The 23684-nt window shown below is 41.5% G+C and overlaps 1 protein-coding gene across 2 annotated transcripts; it reads right to left on the bottom strand.

The window, feature by feature from the left end:
- Positions 1-660: 660 nt before the first annotated feature.
- LOC104930135 (homeobox protein orthopedia B) lies at positions 661-5952 on the bottom strand. Of its 2 annotated transcripts, none has more exons than XM_010744848.3 (3): positions 5209-5952; positions 4507-4898; positions 661-2014 (listed from the first exon to the last, which is right to left on the bottom strand). In XM_010744848.3, exons 1-3 carry the CDS (start codon positions 5282-5284, stop codon positions 1514-1516), a joined length of 969 nt encoding a protein of 322 aa, XP_010743150.2. In that variant the 5' UTR covers positions 5285-5952; the 3' UTR covers positions 661-1513. The 2 variants fall into 2 exon arrangements, with proteins under 2 accessions (XP_010743150.2, XP_019120026.1); XM_019264481.2 differs by having other exon boundaries at positions 5248-5951.
- Between the last annotated feature and the right edge of the window lie 17732 nt (positions 5953-23684).

Genomic DNA, 23684 nt, shown 5'->3' with positions numbered 1-23684 from the left:
CTATGAGAACTGGGCGGACTTGTATTTCTATAATAAGTTTAGTTTTACTGCAACTAATCGATTATGACATTTCTGCATCGCGATGGTAAGATCATAGCTGACAGCTTTAGACTTAAAGTAAAAGCTGTAGAAACTATATGCTGGTATATGCTATAGACACACACACACACACACAGGCCTGTGATTCTTCCTGTTTAGTTACAGTCCATCCAGTCCTCTCAGTGGGATGACCGTCATGGTTAAAAGCAATGACCGTCACATCACAGCACTGACATCTTTACCGCTGCTGTCTGCCACCATGAGACCAGTCACCCTTCATAAACCCTTTAACCCTGTCACCTCAAACACTGTGAAAAAACAAAACACATATACACCTTTATATGCACACTGTATGTGAGCAACGACCACAATAGGCTGTGCAACAAAATTACATCTCAGCAGTCAAGCCTACGATACACTATAAGCTTAGTAAAAAATAATGCATCATTCCCATAATCCAAATAAACTAGAAATGTATTAATAGGTACAATCTACAGCCTCTTAGGTCAGTACTCGGTGCCTACAGGAATTTGAACAAAATGGTCATTATGATATTAAATTTAATGGAGACACGAATCATTCTTGTTTTGACATTCTTGAAAATTACTTTTATTTGTTTCTTCATTTTAAATTGGTACAAACCCGTCAATGTGGTGCATTTCGATGTAAGATCAAACATTTAAGAAATGTGTCAAGTAATAGCACATACAATAAGTTAAAACATGTCACAAAAAAGACCAGCGGGTACATAGCAAGAATGTTTTATCTACACAAAACATCCTAAAACAGAGTAGGCCTACTGAAAGATCGTTGCATTTTTTTTTTTCCTCTTTAGATTTTATGCTCCAAGTCTCATGCAGACGAGACTGCGGTCGTCTAACAAATGTACCTTTTCAATCTGAGTGGGCGCCAGTTTCTCCTTAAATTATCCAAGCGTTTAAATCCACATGCACAGTGCATGCCTGAGACCCAGTTCAATAGGCCCACCTACAGTATGGAGCGTGTGCGGTAGGCTGTTACCAAAATTTATACCCAATCTTATAAATAACCGTTTTGACATAACACAACTTCACCTGAACACAATAACACGTGTGCGTAAATACACACTCAGTGAAAACGTAAATACGACGATTGTTTGGCTCCCAGTAATTAGGGCCTATAGTCTAGAGATCATTACAATAGTATTTATCATCAATAGTTGATAAAATCCTTTTTGAATTAACAAGATAAATAACCCCGAACCCAAGTTTGCTTTCTTCCATTTGTCCATCAGTGGTGTCCTTTTCTTTTTGTCATTATGTCTAGATGAAGTCACATACAGTCTCCATTTTCTCACATTTCAGGCCTGATTAGCTCACTCGTTCTCTCGTTTTGATCTAAATGGCGGGAATAAAAACAAAAAAGAGCCGCTGTTTGGGGCTGGGAGAGGGAGTTTGTAGGAGAAGGGTGTGGTGGGGGTGTTTTTGAAAAGTCACTAAGTGAAACTCATGGACACTGTGTGCTCCAGCGCTTTGCGCCGCAGTGACGCGATGCTTGTCCCTCTCCACATGTCACTGTCCGGGGAAGTACACAGCTGCGGGGAGCCCGTTACGTTCGTAGGGCCGGAGAGAGAGGCCGACATTCCGGGGAAATGCGACTGGTAGAGGTGGGACTGCAGACCGGAACCGTTGGAGGACAGGCCGTTGGAGAGACCCATGGAGTTTGGTGGCGGGCCTGGACCCAGACTGCACTGTGACAGGGACTGCATGCCCGGTTGGCGACCCAAAGCCGGCGGGAGCTGCAGCTGAGACACCCCCGGCATCCCCGTAGCCCAACGAGAGTCGTTGGCATGGAAAGAACACAGGCTGTTCTCCATGGCAGCCGCGGCAGAGAACTGTGGCAGGCCCGGTGTTGGGAGCAGCGTCCCCGGTGCGCGGAAAACATTGGTGGTCTTCTTCCTTTTCTTCCACTTGGCGCGTCTGTTCTGGAACCAAACCTGCAAGTGAAGAGACAGAACCGTGAGCCATCAGAGGGGTACAACAAGGAACATTATGTCTGTAGCAGTATTTTCTTATAATACTCTGTGGTGAGGGCCAGCTATTCATGTTGGAAGTGTGTCTCAGCAGTATGTGCTAAAGTAACCATGGAGAAAAACAGCCATGGATGTTGGAAGCATGTTTAGGCGGAAATTCATTCAAATGTAGGCCACACTCAGACAAAATGTAGGGCTCTGATACGACACTAGGGTTTATAGGATAGTAATCCACCAAAACTGATCAGGAACATAAACTCTTTGTCAGCTATGGGCCTGGTCTGAATTTGACACTACTGTCTGACCACTGAGTGAAAGAAATTAATAAGATACAAATGTGTGTGAATTGTCCCCAGATTCATTATGAGAATACATTCAATAACTTATATCCGATCTCAGGTACAGTTCATGAAAACTTCTAAATTGCGTTAGTATAGGCAACAATGTCCTCTAAAAGGAGGACAACATGATACCCTGTGTTTTTAAGTCGCTATGAATGGAGCTGAAAAAGCCAAACGGTCAGTGTTAAATTAATTAATAAATGAACTGTGAATAAAACACAGCACAGAAGTCTCTTTGTACAAAAACCCAGCTGTCACCGTGTTTTTTTGTTTGTTTTTTTTAGTCCTCTTGTTCCGCATTATTGGGTCGAACAATTTATCTTTCTAACATCTTATTTACAAGTAGATTAGCTGAATATTGCCCTAAATATTGCGCGGGCTTAAATACAAATGGCTTACATTACAGTACACAATCTACGAGAAAATAAAATGTAGCCATCGCACGCGCACGCGCGCCAAACCACAAACACACCGAGTACACGAGCTTTAAAAAAAAAAACGCACGCGCGTCTCCGGTTGGGCTTTATAAAGATTTCATCATCTTCGGCCGTGATTAATGCGCGCGCGAGGCCGTGAGTCGATGCCTCCGTATTAAAAGTGAAATCTCTCGCTCTCATTCCGCTCAGCCATCCGTGAAACGTCGCCCAAACCCATTACACTCGAGGGGGAAAGAAAATGCAATTTCTCATTCCATTAAAAAAAAGTACAATATAATCTCGAGTCCTATTAAGACGTCGCTGATAGAGCATTTTAAAGGAGAGGCACGCACGCACGCACGCAGGGCCAACACGCCCACTGAAGGCTGCACCTGCACGGCCTGCACTAATGTTTACCAACAGACAGCAAGAGCCGAACCTGAGCCGAGCGGCTCGGATCCCGCAGCACACCAGAGAAAAGGATTGATTATTAAGGTGACAAATGATTATACTGGTTTTATTGCTTTCAGTGGGATAATTTGCATGAATTTCACATCACTGCTTAATAACCCGTTCACTGATATAAATAAGACTGAAATTGGCTGATAATGTGTTTGGTTTATTAGAGCCTGCTATGTTCCTGCGTGTTTGTTCAAAAAATAAGCACTGCATGCCCCAACCATTTAAAATGTTTAAAAGTGGTTTGTATGTTTAATTCCCAGGAATTAATAAATACATTTTTAAACGTCATAAAATGTGTGCCACCTTAATGAATGTCACAAAAAAAAAGAAGAAGAAAAAGGAAGTCATATTAATCTTAAAGATCCACTCTGAAATATATTTTAGCCAGGCTTACTCCTTATATTTGTTATGGTAATAGAAATGATAGAAAAAATAATTATCGACGGCTTATTGCACCTAATTTTATGCAGTTGTTGCATGTTTAAATTTTAAATGTACTCAGGAACAAATATAAAGAAAGAAAGAAAGAAAGATTGCAATATTTCCGGGGACTGTCAACACAGGTAGTACAATATTTTCTTAACACCGGTTCCCTGCTCGTTATCCGCAGGCGAGACGTGTTTCAGCACCTTGGACAGAGCCCTGTAGATAGGCACGTTTTCTTGAAATGACATTTCGCTTACTATCAGGGTCAACACTGACACATTATGGGACATTTAAATCATATAATTCACTTCGAAGAAGCTTGTGTCGGTATATTTTGTAAAACAACAAATCTATCCTTCATTTGATTTAATTTGATTGAGCTGTCTTTCGTGCACTTTTAGCAAAGATACAGTGCTGCGTGTAAACAGCAAAGGAAAATATTTTGAAGTGATTCTGCCACTTTAATGACAATCTGCACAAGATTACACTTAAGTTATGATTTGATATATATTTGACTGCATCAATGGAGTCAAGCCACCCGTTGGCTTTGATATTCCAAGAGTTTGCACCTGAAAATGTAATACCTAACTTAATACCTAACATTTCAAACAACTAAAAACACACGGGGCAGATTGGTCTTGAATTATATCAGATCAGATTGCAGCCTATTTTGCTCACAGTCTTTTAGGTGAAATAAAAGACTAATTATTATGATTTCTGAACATGTATATGGTGCTACAAGACCCACACCCCGCCTCATCATGTCAGTGTTTGCATCCTGTAAAATCATCCACATTGCACAAGTGTTTACCTGAACTCTGGACTCAGTGAGGCCGATCCTCAGCGCCAGTTCCTCCCTCATGAAGATGTCAGGGTAGTGGGTTTTGGCGAAGCTGCGCTCCAGCTCGTTGAGTTGCGCCGGGGTGAAGCGCGTCCTGTGCCGTTTCTGTTTCTGGCTGGATGTCTGACCGGAGCTCTGCTGCGGTTGCTGCTGCTGCTTCTCCTGCTCCTTCCCGTTCACCGGCATGCCGGCAGAGTTGGATCCCACTGTGGCGATGTCTTCTCCCGGCAGGAGAGTGGTTCCCTCTACAGAGTCTGAACCAGGGGCCATGTCTCCCGGATGCCCCTGGTCTGGTACCCCACCACCCAGCCGACACTTGAGAGCTTCTCGGTGTCCGAGTAACTCTGCAGCATCCTTCATCCCTGAGAGGATAAGGAGGAGAAGGGCTTTGAGTAAATACATGGCAGATTTTAAAGCGCAGCATCTTTAAATGAGAGTTACATTAAATAGCTTCTTTATAACAAGACGTACATTCATTTAAAGAACAGAACACATAAACTCAATGTGGCTTGGGTCGTAATTTTATACCGTAATTTTTTGCTGTCAAGTCATTCCTGATAAATTACTGTAAAGATTTGCTTCGACCAACAATAAACCACTTAGCTGTTAACACAATTAACTACACAGTCTATCTATCACTTCACAAGGTTGAACAAGAAGTTGAAATCTTACACTGGAGTTTAGGGCCGGAGTTTAGTGATGATAACTCACCGAGCCGAGCATCCAGGAGGTCGGCGTGAGAAAGCATCGCGTACCGCTCCAGGGCGAAATGCGCTCCAAAAAAATCCTACAACTTTGGAGCAATTTAAAAAGTATATATCGTCTAAATGAACGAAAATTCGGTTTGTGGTTAAAAAAGGAGGTCCCTTGCATTATAATGCCCTTTAGAGCGATGGGGAGGCGCTTATTAGTTGAAAGAACCTGTGAGCTTCCTCAAATAAGAGCCAATCAGAGCGGGAGTCTGGAAATGTCAGCGACGTGACTCCCCCTCTCTTCTTCTTCTTCTTCTTTTTTTTTTTTTTAAACACACATACGCACGCACACAAGCAAGCGCGCACACAGAGCCAAACGCGCACGAAACACTACAATTCAATTCAATCCTCTGCCATTCCGTCCTCTGATTTATTAGCTTTTCATGCTTAAATTATTCCACGTTAAACATCTTAATGTGTTTGTTTAATCTCATATAGCCTGTGCCATGACAGGACTGTTTGTGGTTAGATATACATGTAAAATACTGGAGGTGAGCCCAATGCAAAGGCTTGTTTTATTTGGTCAGAGGAGATGGGAGCTTTCAGTTATTTGAGCCAGAAAATGTATTGCCATTAAATAATTAGCCATATCAAAATCTTAATTTTCAAATCACTGGGCTGTGTTAATTAGCCTGTTCACAACCGTGAGCTGGAAAGGGAGGATTCATTTGCCAAATTAACGGGGGAAAAAAATCTATAAATTAAAACACATTTCAAGCTGATTACTCTTTAATATATGTATTAATGTTTTCTTGCTTGTTTTTTAAATTTTATTTTACTATTGACATAAATTTGAGATTGAGTGCATTCTGTGCAGATCACATTGTGAATTTTGGTCATAAAATAAAAAAATACAGAAGATGAGAAGCCTTATAACACCAGGCCTCCTTCCAGCACCCCGGAGTCCCACTTCCCTCCCGTCCTTGGATCACAAACAAAACGAATATCGCTCCCATTCCCCCATTGGCAGGTGATTTGTGGAGACAAATCGAGGAAATAAATAAATAAACGAGTACAGATGGATTTAAGCTCTGTTAGTGATCGGCCGCTTTAACTCCCATCGACTTTTCATCAACGCGGGCGCAATTAAAGGTATTTAGGCCTGTTTGGTTCAAACAAAATCAGACGTGGTAGACCCTAAACGATTGTGCCCCTTTAGCAGGGGTCCATAAGTAGGTCTATTATACAATTAACAGGACAGCCATTGATCTGTGCTCCACTCTTACTTCTCCAGACAGTGCAGGTTAGAGAGGGCTTTTGGCAGATGTCAGGGTGAGCCTGGTGAATAGACCACCGCCTGGGACTAAATAGGTTTCTTTGCAGCCACACAAAGGAGGCGTCCGAGCGAGGACTCCTCTCTCTCCTCCTGCACCACATAGGCAGCTCATCTTTTATGCTCCTCAACCGCAATCTGCCGGGACGCAGGGAAGTAGCCTATATGTGGCACAGCGTGAAAACTTTAGGAAATGGACTGGTGCATGGTCCACTGAGACGAGGAAAGCTGTGACCATGCAGCTCCCGAAGGTTTCAGGAGAAGCAATCAGCATCAGCAGCAGCATCAGCAGCAGCAGCAGCAGAGGCTCGATTCGTTTGATTCAGACGTGTCAACCAGGAGAAAGGAGAGGAGAGGGACTCTGCGTTGGGAGTAGTAAGGCCAACCCTGCGTTTGTGAAGGGCTTGAGCCTGGAGAGACGGTCTGTATGCTTTGGAAGTTGTTTGATTTCCAATTAGTGTAAGCATGAAGACGACTGATGTAACATAACAGGAAGAAATAAAAACTAAATTAATGAAATAAGCCCAAGAAAGTCAAAGATAATTTTAATTTGTGCTAAAACACTAGCTCTTTAAATGTAATAATACATTTCATTTATTTATTTATTTAGTCTAATTACAATTCAGTATTATTTTAAGGCCATTATTTAACTTGCTGTCAGTCTAATTTAATTACTCAGACAGTGACAATTATTGTTTCAAAAAAATAAAATGTAGTAATGTTTCTTTATTTCTTGAGTAGAGAAGTAGAGAGTTGAGAAGAGAAATATTCATATTTATTTATTTATTTATGTCGATTTAACAGTTATAATATTAATCAAATTACATGTCTGTTGGATTATTTTTTTTAAGTATTATTATGTTTTATTGTGCCTTTAAAGGATAAAGCCCAATTCAAAACATCAGTATGGACGCCCATAAGAAACGTGTAAAAATCAAAGGGTTGTAGTTGTTTTTGTCAGCCCCGCTAATCTGAAGCCCTACATGATAAATATTGATATTGTGGTGTGTTGCAGTGAAAACAGTCCCCGGATAGCAGATATCCCCTCAGCTGTCCGATCCTCAGGCTGTAACGTATTGCTGTAATAAGAGGAACCCACTTGAAATGGGTCTATGTCTCACTCAGCCTCCCTAACTGGACCGCATCAATCTTCTCCCCCAGTAAAAACACACTCACATACAATCCTCCCGGGTTAATGCGGCGCATCTGAGTGCGGAACGGCTGTTTACACGCGAGGAGACACTTTTAATGGAAGCGCACCAAAAACAAATGCAATTTTGTAGAGCAATTTCAAAGATCAAGAATTCCGTGTCCACCCTCTCCGCGGTTTTTTAGCAATCAAACTGCGTTAAATCCATTGCTCATATGGGCCCTTTGCAGAACAGGTTAAAACAATACAAGCAACAAAAAGCAGATGCAGGGATAAGATCCTTTACACCACACACACACATTGTAACACTGGGGGAACTGTGTTTCTTATGTTCAGGCCTACTACATCGCCTCGTAGGCATCTGCATTCACTCAGTTATAGAAATGTAAAAGGAAAATCGATTTTCCAATCTGCAGAAACAGCTCCCTAACAAATCACAGTAGTTTTGTGCAGGTGATTTGATGACATTCGGAGGAATAAGAGGCAGACCAATAAGTGCGTTGCATCCGAGCCCGAGAAACTGCAGAGATCGGAGAGAGCCACAGGCAGGCAAACCCATTAGAGGCTCCCCTATTCGGACATCCAGCTTTGCTGCACCACCCCGCGCATCTCATGCCCCAATTAGACCTGCTGCCCTCCGCCTGGTCTCCGTCACTGCGTGATCTGGTGCACAGAGCGGTAATCACGGCTTCAAATAAAATAATCAGCAAAGAAGAGCGATTTCCTTAATGAGGAAGAAGAGGCGTGTGTCACGGAGAGTGTGGTGGATGCGTGAGTGCGTGCGTATGTGTGTGTGTGCGCGTGCGCGCGTGTGTTTGTACGTGCCTTGTTACTGGTGGTGGTCATTGGGAGGTTATTAAAATAGCAATGAAAGTCACAATAGGTGTCATTAACAGAATGGTCTTCAGAGTCTCAGCATCCTTAAAATGTCTCATTACTTCTGCTGTTAATGGTTGACCCCACGCTCAGGTGCTCTGTGATCAGGATGCTCGTTTCCTTCAAACAGCCTCAAGTTTAAGTTAAAGTCACTCTGTATGTGGTTCATCAACATTAAGTTCAGCAACTAATGTCAAACTTAAACATGAAGATGTTTCATGTCTAATGTAACTAAGGAAACGTGCATTTATAGCATCACCTTCCCACACTGGGTATCCATGTGCATGTGATATTTAGAGGCAAAGACAAGAAATGCACTTTTCTATACATTCAGTTGGTGAATTGAAAGTGTAGTGTCAAACAGTGTCTCCTGTCTTATTGTTCCTCTGCAGGTGAGTGCAGAACGGCCTCTTTAAACCTATGCTTAATAAAACTGTGATGTTGTGATGATTTAATGACTAATAACAGCTTGTTCTCCACAAACAGACCATAAATATTGACTATTCGGCTCAAAGTTTCTTTAACACCTGATTAGTCACCTAATTGACTAAAAGATGGCAGCCCTACACATCACACACTTTGAACAAAAGGCTATAGGGACTGTGACGCTGGTTAATATGCATGTGAAATCAAGGATATATACCTGAATCATAGATTCATATATTCAGTTATCGTCCAGTGAAACTCAAAGGCATGCCAAAATACCAATTTTGGTAATTTTATAATTCTACTTTAATGTAAAGGATTTCTAGACTGACAATTTCTGAAAATCTATGAGAAAAATCATAAAATGATATTTGAAATCAAAGCCATTTCCCCCTCTTTCTAAAAAGAACTACAGGGTTTAAAGCCAACAGCAAAACAAATCTTCTCTGAAATGTGTTTTGACAGCTTATTGTCTGAGGCTATCCACTGAAGGGTGTGATACAATTCTGATAAAAGCTTGATTCCACCTGATAATGAGCCCTGTATGTTTTCATTATTTCTCAAGCAGTATAGAGCAGCATCATTGTGTGAATGTGCTTTTTGTGTGTGTGTGTGTGTTAATTTAATTTCCATCCATAAATATTCTCGATAATTTAATTACTCTTATTTTAACTTAATCACACTTAAAAAAGAAGCAAAATATTTAACTAACAAGGTTAGACTATTAAGCATAGCCTGTAATCTATTGTATTTGCAGTGTGACCTCAGTCATTTAGGCTTCTCCAGCTGTCTACAGATCTAATTCCTTCTCCTCCCTGACACCTTGACTTTCCCTCCAGTTCTGCTCCAGCTATTAGAATATGTTCTTTCTTAAGTCCGGTCATTAGTTAGGTCCATTACTGTGGCTCCATCATTAGGAAGCTGTAATGCATCATTGAAGGTAATGAGCGCCTTACATTACAGGTGCCAGCGAGCCTTAAACACACTGAATGAGAGCCTTTTCCGACTCTGCAGCCTGAAAACAACTCCAGTTTTACTCATTCTTAACACAAATCTGTGAGAGAACGAGCCACCAATGATCTGATGGGAGACTTCATTTACATACAAATAACGAAGATTGCAAGAGTGAAGACTGGTTAAAAAAAAAATCCCATTATTTATTATTTAATAGTAGAATTTGAAAATAACTTCATTATTCTTAGAGCAAACAGACACATTTAAGTACAGAGACCTCCTTCACACACAAACACACACACACACACACTTGTGCTCCTAAAATAGCAGATAAAGGGGAGGACTTGGGTCAGTAGTGTCTCTGAGTAGCTTGAAATTAGAAACATGTGCTGGTAATTATCAAACTGCAGCAAAGCCACATCATGCAATTTAATGCCTCAGCAAATTAAAGAATAAATGGGATCAGTCTCTTTGACCTTGCTCACTCTGACTTGCCGAACTTGATCCACCTGATATTTCAAGTGTGTGACTCACTCACTTTGAGACATATATAGGTGCGCACGTGCGCGCGCACGCACACACGCACGCGCAGTAGAGTAAGAGAAAGAAAGTTATACATGTGCACATAAACACATCCTAATGAAATGATTGTATTGATAGGAACAATGTGAAAGCAATGCAGGAAAACCTATGAAACACACACACACACGCACGCACGCACGCACACACACACGCACACACACTTGTTGTATTCTTCTGCTGTCACCACCCATAACACCTCGCAGCTTCCCTGTGTTTGCAGTGCGTTACTCACCCAGCCAGTTCAGCTCGTCTCTCACTTCACAAATCCCGCACTTTTCCAATCCATCCATTCTCTTTATCACCCTACTCTCGTCTCCTCCCTCTCTCTCCCTTTCCTTCTCTCCATCCACTCCGCCACATTTTCTGCTGCTTCTCTGCTAAACACGGCGCACTACCCCTCCCAAGATTAATTGATCATCAATTTAGCTCTAATTTGGACCAAGTCAGCTGGTAAATGGGGCAGTTTTCCCTGATTGTTAGTGAAATGTGTGCAAGTACATTGATAAATTTTGATTATTTATCAATTACAACCAAATGAACTAAATCTATTGAATAAATTCTAGCCTGATTGCCATAATAGAGTTTGAAAATATGGCTATTGATAATGATTCCGGCTAATAGTCTTTTCCGGCCGTGGTTGCCGGCTTGTCGGAATGACAACACAAAACTCATTTTTCACAGAATCAGCTGAGTGAGTGCGAGGCCGATCTTTCATTAATCAGTCACATTACGGAGCTGATACGCCGTAATACGCGACGCTTTCCTCAGAAAGACTCAAACACTTTGTCATATTTTATGTCAATTACCAGTCATTTCGTTGTGTTCCATCAAGACATCTTGTAATAGTTAACATATGCTAAGGTAAAGCTCCCTTGTCCCGCCCTCCGGGAGCTCTATTGGAGGATGCCGTGTCTGTGTTTGTGGAGGAGAGAGAGAGAGAGAGAGAGAGAGAGAGAGAGAGAGAGGGCTGATGATGAAATGGGCCCTGCTCTTAATTTCTTATTTTCCTGAGCTGAGGCGCTTATGGGAAGGGTGGAGCAGGGGCTTTTTAAATGGACCTGCCACCGTGTTTTCCCAAAGTTAATGGAAAAGCAGCTTGCTGGAAAATAGAAGAGGGGAAAAATTGGAATTAGGTTCAGAGGCTTTCACACACAATAGCAAGGGATAACTACGAGCCTCACAGACAACATACAAATTAGTGCTGTCATTCTAGCAACTAAAATTAGTTTTTCATTTTGAATTTCATGTGTTGTTCGCTCATATATATATATTATCTATATATTATATTATATATATTATATATATATCTATATAATATATATATCTTATATATATTATTATATATATCTATATTATTATATTAATTAAAGTAATAAATGATTATTACAACCTTACGTCCCATTGTTGGAATATATACACATACACACATACATACATACATACATACAGACACACATACATACAGACACACACACACACACACACAGAGAGAGAGAGAGAGAGAGAGAGAGAGAGAGAGAGAGAGAGAGAGTAAATATAAAACATGTAGGAATGGTAGCATGAGATATTGTGCCACAGTGAACAAAAGTGATTTGATCTTAAATTTGTCTTACATTTGCCCTCTCCAGCCTGACTGCTGGGAGAAAAAGAAAGGAGCTGGAATAACTGCAATATCAGCCTTCCTTTTTAATCAATGATATGAGCCCCTCTGCACCAATCATGGTTGCTGGAAGCAACTTAATGATCAGCATTTAGACTGGGCAGGTAAACCACCACGCTATAGAGCTAACACAGGGGCCAACTGCAGGTGAATTAACCTAGTCCAGATCTAATATGCTGGTGTCAGCTCTGGTTAGTTCATGGCGAACTGTGGCCTGTATTGGCAGTGGCATAGCATCCAACACTGTCTCCCTTATATGCCAGCAGGCAGCTATCTATAATCGATGGCCACTTTTAATTGGACAGGCTGTCTGTTAGTGGACAGCTGAAGGTTGTGCAGGGAGGGTAGCAACACTGTATTTACCACACGGTTATTATTGTGGATAAATAGGTTGAGGATGTTGGAGGTTTTCTTTATAAAAAGCCAGTCAAGGCTTCTGCTGTTGCATGACAGTCAATTATATTTGAATATTTCACACGCTGACCCTCAACAATTTATAAGTATCTAGTCATAAAAGTTTATAGGAACGACATTCTAAAGAAATATTAATATTAATTTATTTTATATGATCCAAACAAGCGAATAACCATTATTTGTCTAGTGTTGAACCACTGTGCCCACATCACCAATAAATTGTTGCAAATACATTATTAACTCTGCAAATAACAAAGACAATTCAACAATTTACTATGTTACAGAAAACTGCATCTAGGCCAGTTGTTTCCAGAGATAAAGAAACAACCATTAACGCAAATGTCATTTAAGTCTAATTGAAGTGAGTGCGCTTATTATATCCAAACACAACTCATTTTCACGTCTCTAAAAAAAAAAAAAAAGGTAGATTGGTGTTGAATACACCCAATCAATAAAGTTAGACAGAAATATCTTCACTAATGTAGTCAATAAATGAAATCAGCTGCTATTAGCCTAATTTCTACCGAGGAAAGCAGGTCAGAGAAGAGAGAAAAAATGTGAATTAATTCTCTCTAAGCCGGAACGACCTACTGATGCTGGGTTGAAAGGCTTTTCATTCCGTATCCACATACTATTCATTATGTCTAAAATGAACTCCGCAGAGGTAGGCTACACTGCCTTGACTAATAGGCCTAAGTGACTTTTCCCTTATTTCACCTCTTGATTTGAACCTGAGGCGCGAGTCCAGGCACGGGACGCGAATCTGTGCCTGCATACGTTTAAAATTGGCCATACGTGTTATTTAAAGTAGCTGAGACACCATCTGACGAACACTGTCCTTTATCATTTCTCCCTCACGATTGATGATCAGAACCCCCCTCCAATCCCCAGCCTCTATTCTGCTCTATTTTTCCTTCTTTGTTATTACTAGTCTATTTTTTTTTAAAGCGGGTTGCCAGTCTGTGAGGAGGCTGGAAGCAGGAGACGAAGGGCCACCGGTGGACATGCTGCTTTTGGCGCAGCCTCTAATTGATATTGAGCGAGCTGCTGGTGAGGAGCGCACAGGGCCACTGCTGGCTAATCTATGCTTTAATCAGTGTGTGTAATGAGAGTGGCGGCACGCTCGGAGAGAAAAGAGACTTACAAGCAACGTCTGTCAGGGTCCGGGGGAAAATGTTGGGTCTAATTGTCGCGATTAAAGAAAACTAGAAGACTTTGGGCTTCTTTCAGAAGAAGAAGAAGGAGGAGGAGGTGGTGGAGGACGAGCAGGAGAGGTGGGGGTGCGCTTTCCTTCAGCACCACCTGAGCGGAGACCTCAGGCGCTCTCCATAGTGCTTGAAATTGCAGGTAGCTTTAAACAAGGATCGTTGTGTCTATTTCAAATCTGGATTCTCCCAATTATAGTGCCTATATCTTACGTGAACCTGATCACAATTCTGGTGAGGTAAGCCAATTAGTGAATGAGGCTGCTATTGTAACAGAACAATCCGTACCGAAGGGAGAGAGAGGAGGAGAGGAGGCAGGAGGAAGGGAGGCCGCAGACTGAATAGCAAGCGGAACATTAGCAGGGGTGTGTGTGGGAACACTGTCAGGCAATTAACAGGGCATTAGAGATGACGCACGTACACACACACACACATGTCTACACATCACATGATACACTCTTTCTTTCCCCGATACACGCGCAGTTATGTGTGTTGCACACATTTGCAAGTGGAAGCTACTTTTCTGAGGGCGTTTGTTTCATTTCATTTAAAGAAAAATGTAGAAACAATCTTTGACCTATTCACTAGTCTATTCCTGAATCCAGTAATATTCCGGGGGCCAGATGGAAAGCTCTGGCGGGCCGGACTTGGCCCGCGGGCCGCCAGTTGACGTTCACTGCTATACATTCTAATATAAAAATAACAATAATATAATAAATACACGAGAAGGGTAGAAATAAACAAGTGTACACAGGAAAAATGCGAGAGTATTTTTTTCAGAGTTACCATTATTTTACTCTAAAAGAGTATTTTTTATTACTTTTGGAGTGTAATTATTTCTAAAGTCCAATAGAGCAGGAGGGGAAAAAAAGAGTAAATCCTATTGGAGGAATATATCAAGAACACGCCCACAAATTTTTCTTAGGTTTCGTTTCTGCCGCCATTTTCTATCCCAGCGGGAAGGTCAAGGTGAGCGGTGGTAAGCCAGGTGAGTCAGCAAAGTACTGAAATCGATTTTATTTAAAATAAAATGTTAGCAGAATTTGTGTTGGCTTACTTGAAAGGTAATGCGTGACTAACATTGCAGCTGGCGAGTTAGCTTCAACACAAACTATAACGTTAGATGTGAATTTAAACCGAGACTCTTGTTAGCTTAATTTACCGCGCGTGTGTTTCATTGAGCTTAATTTTTACTGACTTTATCTGATTTTATCGAACGAGGTTACTCTGAATTGAGTTGTGCCCTCGGTTAGCAAGTGTGTTTTTATTTATTTTTTTATGGACCAGTATAGTATGTGTGGTCTGCACGTATATTTTACTCTGAATTGAGTCAAGTGAATGAATTGTTGTGCTCTATATCAGTTGTTCCCAACCTGGGGGCGCCAGAGATCGCAGGGGGGGCGCACAACTTTGTCTGGGTTGACCTAGGGCTGGGTGATATATCAGATATACTCGAGCATAGAACATGAAACAGGCTTTAGAAGTCAGGCCCGGCCCGTTTTGATTGACAGCTTTGTAGAGCCCAAACCCGTTTGCAACCCAACGTTATTCAAATGTGAGCATGTAGCATATCAGTCAAGAATGACTCATTTGTGCTGTACATTTTGAACATTTTTAATTCAGTACCGCAAATGTCTGAACAGGAAAGTAGCCTAGGCTAAAATAAATCAAAACGCATCACATGATCGCTTATTTACTGCCCGAGCCCGGCCCGATTCAAATGCTAAAAATTGCGGGTTCGGGCAAAGATTCCCAGCTCTACTCGAGTACACATTAAATTGTCGCGCAGTTGCTATTAGTCGCGGCCCGCGGGCATTGAACAACAGGTTTTTCTCACTCCTTTCTCATCTCTTCGTACAGAGAGATAAAAGAAGTGCACCTCGTTACTTACATCACATTATGTCGTACGCTGCCGGCGTATGACTGCACACTACGGAAGCCCTAAAAGGCCAAACATACATTTTATTCCACCCGTTTTCCCGTGATAACAAGATAATTTCCTCCGTTTTCTCGTGATAACGAGATAATTAATTTGAGATCTCGAGAAAACAAAATGATAGTCTAGTGTATTATATCAAGTGCGCCCGTATTACAGAATGTATGGCAAATGCATGTAGTCCATGATACGGAGCAAGCAAACATATTACGCCACTGTAAAATCCCTTTGATCCATAATTTCTGACAAAGGTTTGTACGCTTGATCTTAGGACTGGAGTGAGGATTAGCCAAAGTGTATCAACCTTTGTCAAAAATTATGGATCAAAAGAGATTTTACAGTAGAGTAAATATTGTACATAATGCCCTTTTCATTTCAAAATAATGAACTTTGAGGATGAATTGCTCCAAAATAATACAGTAAATATGCTTTATACTGAGTAAGTGAACAGTCAGCATGGTCCTGAGATCAAGTGTACAAACCTTTGTCGGAAATTATGGAGTTCACAGTGACCTTCTTCTGTGACAGCTCGTAAGTATGCTACTGCGCCTATGGCCCAGTTTGATCAGAGAAGACACAGCTTAGTGCACGTGGATGCTGAGAGTGATGTTAGTACATAGCAGCGAGGTACATGAAGACTGCTTAGCTCCTGGAGTGATGCTTTCCAAGTCTCACATTGGCTCATTCTCTCATCAGGAAGAGGAGCACACCAGTTTTGAACTCCAAAGGAGAGCTGTCGCTACAACGATCTACCCCTAACTGTCACTGGTGCTGCAAGTCCTAAGGGATCAAAGATGCTGTTGATGATAGAAAGCACCCCTCGATGGGTGTATGGCTTGTCGGCGACAGCTACTTTGAAAGTGAAGGTGTTTGTTTTTATGTTCCAGCATAAGCCCAGGCTCTTTTGGGTTGGCAGAGTCTCGTTGTCAAAACCTAAGTCCCTAATGCCTGTAGCCAGTTCCTCAGGTTCGAAGGCTTGCATCACAGCAACACTGTTCGATGCGATTTTGTGAAGGTGTTTGTTTTTATGTTCCAGCAAGTGATGCAGACATTTCAGCAGATCTATGACTATGGGCACTGTGGGAAGTGATATCAGTCCATCATCCACATAGAAATGTCTTTCAACAAACTTGTCTTGTGTCTGCTCCAAACTTTGGCTCACCTTTTTGAGCTGCTCTTCGGAGGCAATAGATTGTGACTGCTGGGAATGGACTATTGCCAAAGACATGCACACGCATGCCATATTCTTGTACTTCCTTGGACAGGTCATTATCTTTATACCATAGGAATCTCAAACAGTCTCTGTGGTCAGATCTCACTAGGAATCCATAAAACATATGCTGGATATCAGCACTAACTGCAACGACATCCTTCCTAAATCGTAGTACTACACCCGGGAGAGTATTATTTAGGTTGGGACCTGAGAGTTGAGTGACATGGCGTGTTGCTGGGCGCTTGAAGTAGGCAGATACCAGCATTCATGTTTCTCACTGACAGATGGTGCACTCTCTGCATGCTTATTCTCGACAGCTTTTCTATGAAGGAGGTGAACTGCTGCTTTATCTCAGGGTTCTTATTCAGAGTGCGGCTTTAAAGAACTCAGACGGGATAATGCTTGCTCCCTATTGTTTGAGAGTGGGAGACGGGGTGATCGAAATTGAAAGGCGCAACCCAATAGTTAATTTCTCCTGATGGACTTCTGCCTCCATGATTTTCAGAAAGGTTTCATCCTCAAAGTGGTACTTATGACTATGTCACCAGTGATGATGTGATACTGGCCGTCAGATGGAAGGACAACAGAACAGTCACTCTGCTGTCAACAGACATGGGGGTGGAGCCGATGTCTTCAGTCATCAGGTACTGCAGTGAGACCAAGATGAAGGAGCCTGTGAGCTGTCCAGCTGTCATCAGGAGTTATAATGCCAACATGGGGGGCATTGATAAGAGTGACATGCTGGTACACCTCCATCGCACCCCCATGAAGTCTAAGAGGTGGTACTTGCGTCTGTTTGCATATGTCATCGATGTCAGTATCACAAATGCCTGGGTTGTGTACCGACGGGACAGTGAGGCCCTTGGAGTGAATGGCCCATCTCTGAAAGATTTCAGAATCCACGTGTTCAGGGGCGCTAGCGGCCAGATGTCTGTCAAATCGAGCTCAGAAGAAGCTCGTCCTCATCTGCTGAAAGCCTGACCACCAGTGTTGATGTCCCTGAGCCTGTCCGGGGACACCGCAGCCACACACCACATGTGGCTGTGCGCTTTGACCTGTCCCTCTTCCATGCCCCTGTGCATGCCAGACGCCAGACCTGCAAGCACTGCAGCAGGAAAGGCAACATTGTGAGATCAAATGTGGTCTGCAGGGTTTGCAAGGTCCACCATTGCATGAACAGTGAGCGCAACTGCTTCATTAGGTACCATGAATAAGCTGTCCTAATGGTGTCAAAAGTTGTACTGTGTTGTACGTTTTACAGTTTATAAAGTTGTACTGTGTGTTATACTGTACGTTTTACAGTTTATAAAGTTGTACTGTGTTATACTGTACGTTTTACAGTTCATAAAGTTGTACTGTGTGTTATACTGTTATACAGTACATAGTTGTATTACATACGTGTCTGTTATAATATGTGAATAAAATGTTATACAATTTATTTAGTCTGTATCAGCACTTATGTTCTAAAAGTGATGTTCTAATGTGAAACATACATGTTCCTTTCACCTTATAGGTGTTTTTGTTGTTTGTTTTTTGACCATTGAAGGGCAAGGAACCAAATATGGTAACTTCGTTTACTTTGGTTTTCTGCAAATTTTGGAAAATGTTAAAAACATAAGTAAACTCTGGTTATGGCCCCCAATACTCTAAAGTTGATTTTTTGAATTTCATAGTATTTCAATGAGTGCCCTATAAAGGGTTAAGGATGCCGAGATTTACTACAAACAAATTCAGGACCAGCACCTTCAGATGCAGGTGCCATGAATGTGAAGTTTTTGATGTCGTTTCACTTTATTTGGAGACAACAGTGTTTATATTTTAGATAATTTATTAATTAGGTAATGTTAAATGTTCATGTCATTATTGTTTATAACTTCATATAGATAATACAGTTCACAAATGTGCTCTTCATCTTATTTAACATAGCGTTCACAGGAAAGATTCCCTGAGATCATCTTAAATTTACTTACGATTTATTAGGGCTCGAGCACGGCACGCTGCGAGGCCCTATTGGATTTTGAACGCTGAACGACGTTTAAAAGTAAATCACATTTTCGGCAGCCCATATCCCTTCAAAAACTCACGAAAATTTGCCTACCCCCCCCAAAGTCGGGCGTGAAATTACGCATTTCAGGGGTCTCGCACATATGGCTCTACAGCGCCACCTAGATGTGTGTTTTCGGAGGGGCCCCTCGCCACGGTTTCGTCCACGTGTACGAAACTTGGAGGGAGTATGTAACATGCCGAGCCCACTAAAAAGTCTCTTGGTGACCCGGGCTACAGTGAAGCGTATGGCATCAAATTTTTGTCAAATTTGGACTTTCGTGTTTTTGGGGTCATTTCCAGGGGTTGCATTTGAACAAACTCCTCCTAGGGATTTTATCCGATGCGTTTGAAACTTGGCGTGTGTGTTCTTCAGGCCTCGACAATGAAAAGTTATCAAAATCACAACTTTTCATCGGAGGGCGTGGCTGTGACGGCGTGTAAAAGTCAACGCTGCCGATTTTTCCGAAAAGAAATGAGACTCCATTTACTTTTGGGCTGATTTTCAGGTAAAAGTGTTGGGCTATCATATACTTCCTCTGAGCTGTCTGAAACTTCTTGCGGTTATTAAGACCAATATTATGCACAATTCGGCTGCATAATATCATTTAGGGGGCAGGGCAAAAACGCTCCATAGCGCCCCCTTGAACTTTTCTTTGAGGCAGCCCCGCCACAGTTTTGGACACAGAGTTATAAAACCTCAGCCCAATTGTAGAACATGGCAAGACCTACAAAAAAGTCAGCAATGGCTTGCAGCAATGGGCTACGATGAACAGGAAGCGAGATATTTAAGGATGAAAATCACCATTTTCGGTGTTTCGGGCTGGTTGACAAGGGGTCATGTTTGAACGAACTTCTCCTAGGGATTTTATCCCATTGACTTCAAACTTGGTAGGTGTGTTCATATCGACTTCCTGAGAAAAAGTTATCAAAATGATGAATTTTGAGGAAACTGTTAGGCATGGCCATCCATAAAAATCATTCAAAGAAGAAATCGTCAGGAAACACCTTCTCAGAGCTGTCTGAAACTTCTTGCGGTTATCAAGGTTATGTTATGCACATTTCGACATATGCACATGTGCAAGGGCCCGACTATCGCTGCTTGCAGCTTTAATATGTTTTTTTTTTTTTTTGGTGTTTGGCAGGTTGAGCAGGAGCGTGACGACATTCGCAAGAAGCAGGACAAAGCCATCATAAAAATGCAGCGGAAGAGCAGACTGAAGGACCTGCTGCTAGAGAAGAAGATAGCAGCACAGACAGAAGTTCTGGAGAAGACCCAGGCGCACCTCTACGCTGTACTTGCGGCCCAAGGCGACAGCAGTGCTGCAGCCAAACTCGAGGTACAAGTCAAGTATGAAGGGGCTGGGATGCGAGTCAGCACCTCCAAGTCTGAGGCCATGGATCTCTCCTCCTCCTGGCTCTATGTCTATATTGCAGTCCATCTACAATGTTTGTTTGCAGAACCTCAAACTTGTACTGAATGTTGAAGCACTGTATTCCTGCAATGCGACTTTCAGCTTTTAATTTTGGACTTTTAAGGAGATTTGTATGTGATGGTGTGTGTCACACACACACTCATCTTTCCAACAAAAATATAACATAAAGGATTTTTTCCTGCTCGTAGGAGCTAATGGGGTTTAAACAAGCCCAGATGAAGGCCGCAGACAATGCATTGGATCGATCAAGAATGTAAGATGAGTCGTCAGTTTGCTAATTTAACTAATTGTTCTGAGAGAAATCTCTGTCATCCTTTTATCTAAAGGATGATGAAATAAACTTGTGACCTGCAGAAGTATGACTACGTGAGGGAGATTGTTAAGGAAAGGCTGACGGCTCTGCGTATCCCTCTGTATAACATTCCACTGCAGACCTCAGTGCAGATCCTGCGTGAACTGCCTCCGTTAAAATCACATTCTTAAACAATGATAATATTTCTGTCGCAACACTATTGATTTGAGTAATTTAGAAGTTCTTGATTTTCCTTAGCGGTGTGTAAATTATCTTATTGCGTAGTTTAGTTTAGTTTAGTTTAGTTTAGTTTAGTTAACTGTAGCAGCTTTGAGGAATGGTAATGTGTGGGTCCAGCCTAAAATATCTCAAAAACTATTGGGTGGATTAACAGAAATTTGTTATGCAGACATTCTCAGGTGTCAGAATGTTGACACTGACTTGTCTGACTTTGTTGATCCTTTAACTTTTCATCTAGCACCAAAAACTTGCATTATTTAGTGCAGTTTATTTATTTATGATGTTTGGAATGTTTTTACTGTTTGATGTTGTTGTTGTATTAACAAAAAAACAATAAATATATGTTTTAAAAAAACAAACCTAGCATTATTTTTGGTGATAAGCCAAAGAAACCAATAGCAACCCACAAAAGTCCTTCAGAGGTGGTCTGATTGGTGACTGTCACTTTAATATGAGTCACTGTCAAAAAGGATACTGCAGTTTTCGGACCAGATTCATGTATTTTCATGTAATTCTGCCTGAAAACAGACAAAAGACAAAGTTTGTTCAAAAATTTAAACCAATAGTTTCACATTTTGAGAAATGTGCTTCAGGAATTTATAAATGGTTAAAAGGGGCAAATCTTGTTATTATCAAAAAGAAGACGATATTATTAAAGTTAATAAATACACGTTATTAATTCAAAATAATAATCACGGGACACCACCCTGAAATCAGGGACTAATAACCAAAATATGCTACGGTCTCAAAATTTGTTCACTAAGTGAACAGTAAAGGAGTGAATCTGAGCACTGACATAGAAGTAGGGCTGATAGTAGAAAAAAAAATCCTGAGCCCGAACTATACATTATTATACATATACACATTATTTGAAAGGCTCATACTATCTATTAACTATATTGTCTGCCATATTACCACACTGCTCTTTCTATACTGACAGATTACACTACAGCAATACAAAGACAGGTCAGTAGTTGGCAGCACTTTTGCCACTAGATCCATACATGACACGCCTCGCACACACACCTGCCTCCCGAAGCTTTTGGCACCAGCCGTGTGTGTGTGTGTGTGTGTGTGTGTGTGTGTGTGTGTGTGCGTGCATGTGCGTGTGTGTGTGAGAGAGAAACGCGCGCAAGAAAGAATGTGTATGTCCCTCTTAATATACACGTGCACGTATGAAACACACGTCTGACCAGAGACAAAGGAAGATGTGAAGCGGGAGATTTGAACAACCACACCTAGGCACAGAGACTGTATTTATCAGCAGTTGGACGGTGGTTCATCTACCATGGCACTGGACCTTTAACTGATCAAATACAGCTGTACCGATCTCGTCAAATATGATGGCACAGATCACAACATGAACATAATAAAAACACATGTATGTTACTAAACAAACACACCAACAAAGTTAACAGTTTCGTGCTTGGCCGTGTTAAGCTATATGCCCCAGTACGGTACCGGTCCATTTAGAGTTGCGATGATTTGCCGTTTGGTTCCGGCGATCCTGTGAGCCGGGCAGGAAAAGATCTGGTCCGGTGAACTGTCCTTGCTCTCAGGCTGGTTAGGCTAAATTAATATTGTCATTACTGATGCATGCATGCAGGTTGGGAGGGAACTTTTTCAGATGTGAACCGGCCACAGATAATGCATGATCACCAGACACTCAACAGTAAATACTGTTTAATGTCACTTTCATATTTGAACAGTATTTGGCATGCTGCTGAACCAAACTGAGAGCAAAGGACGACCAGTCGAGCTCACACAGTCACATTCTACTCTTTAAAAAGGTCGATGCTTTTTCTTTCACCTGATGGGGATGAAGCATGTTGAGCGTTAAAAGGCTGTCAAATTCATGTTGCTGATGAAGTCCAAACTATCGACCAGGCTTTGAATCATTGGCCTAATGTGTAAACCGTGCAAGTTATGGCAGAGAACGGCATAATTAATGACATTTCAGCCACACATGCAGCAGAATATTATGAGCACGCAACTTACCTGGACAGTAGTCTGTCTGTGCTGCGCGTGACGTATAATAATGTTATTTTTTTTATGTTATCTTACAGTAAAATATAGCTTATCCTAAACATAAAAGCTTTCATTTCTAACTGTGCTGGGTACAAATAAAATAAAATTTAACGGGTACAAATAAAAAGTACAATTTATTTTCATGTCGTTGGCTTACATATCTGGGCCAGTTCAGCCAATCAGAAAGCTTCAAATTGTTCCGTTTCGTGTACCGTTTGTGGCTGATCCATTTTTATTAAACACACATAATTTCTTTACATTTCAATATAACCGCTACAGGGCTGTATTTTGCTACTGACGATCACCACCCATCTGCAATATAAAATAGTAGTTAGTCATAGTAAAAGCTGGCGTCGTCACCTTAGCAACGATCGCTGAGGCTCATGGGAATTGTAGTGTAGCTTGACACAACAAACCAATGAAATTACGATATTTCTCGGAACAGAAGCAGAATTTTCTTAGCGAAGCCACTACACAACTCTGCAGTCTCGTTAATGATCAGGATGATACATTTACTTTATTTTTTGACCCGAAAGAACCACGAAACCTCCTTATTTTCTGTCACACATGCCGCCTACGCAGAAAAACAGTGCGCTTCCAGGACCTATAGAATTTTAAAAGTCAATTAAGCCATTAAAAACACATATATGCGATCATCAGCTGTAAAA

This window comes from Larimichthys crocea, chromosome III (assembly GCF_000972845.2).
Source record: "Larimichthys crocea isolate SSNF chromosome III, L_crocea_2.0, whole genome shotgun sequence".
Lineage (NCBI taxonomy): Eukaryota > Metazoa > Chordata > Actinopteri > Sciaenidae > Larimichthys > Larimichthys crocea.
This window is presented reverse-complemented; position numbering and strand designations above follow the sequence as displayed.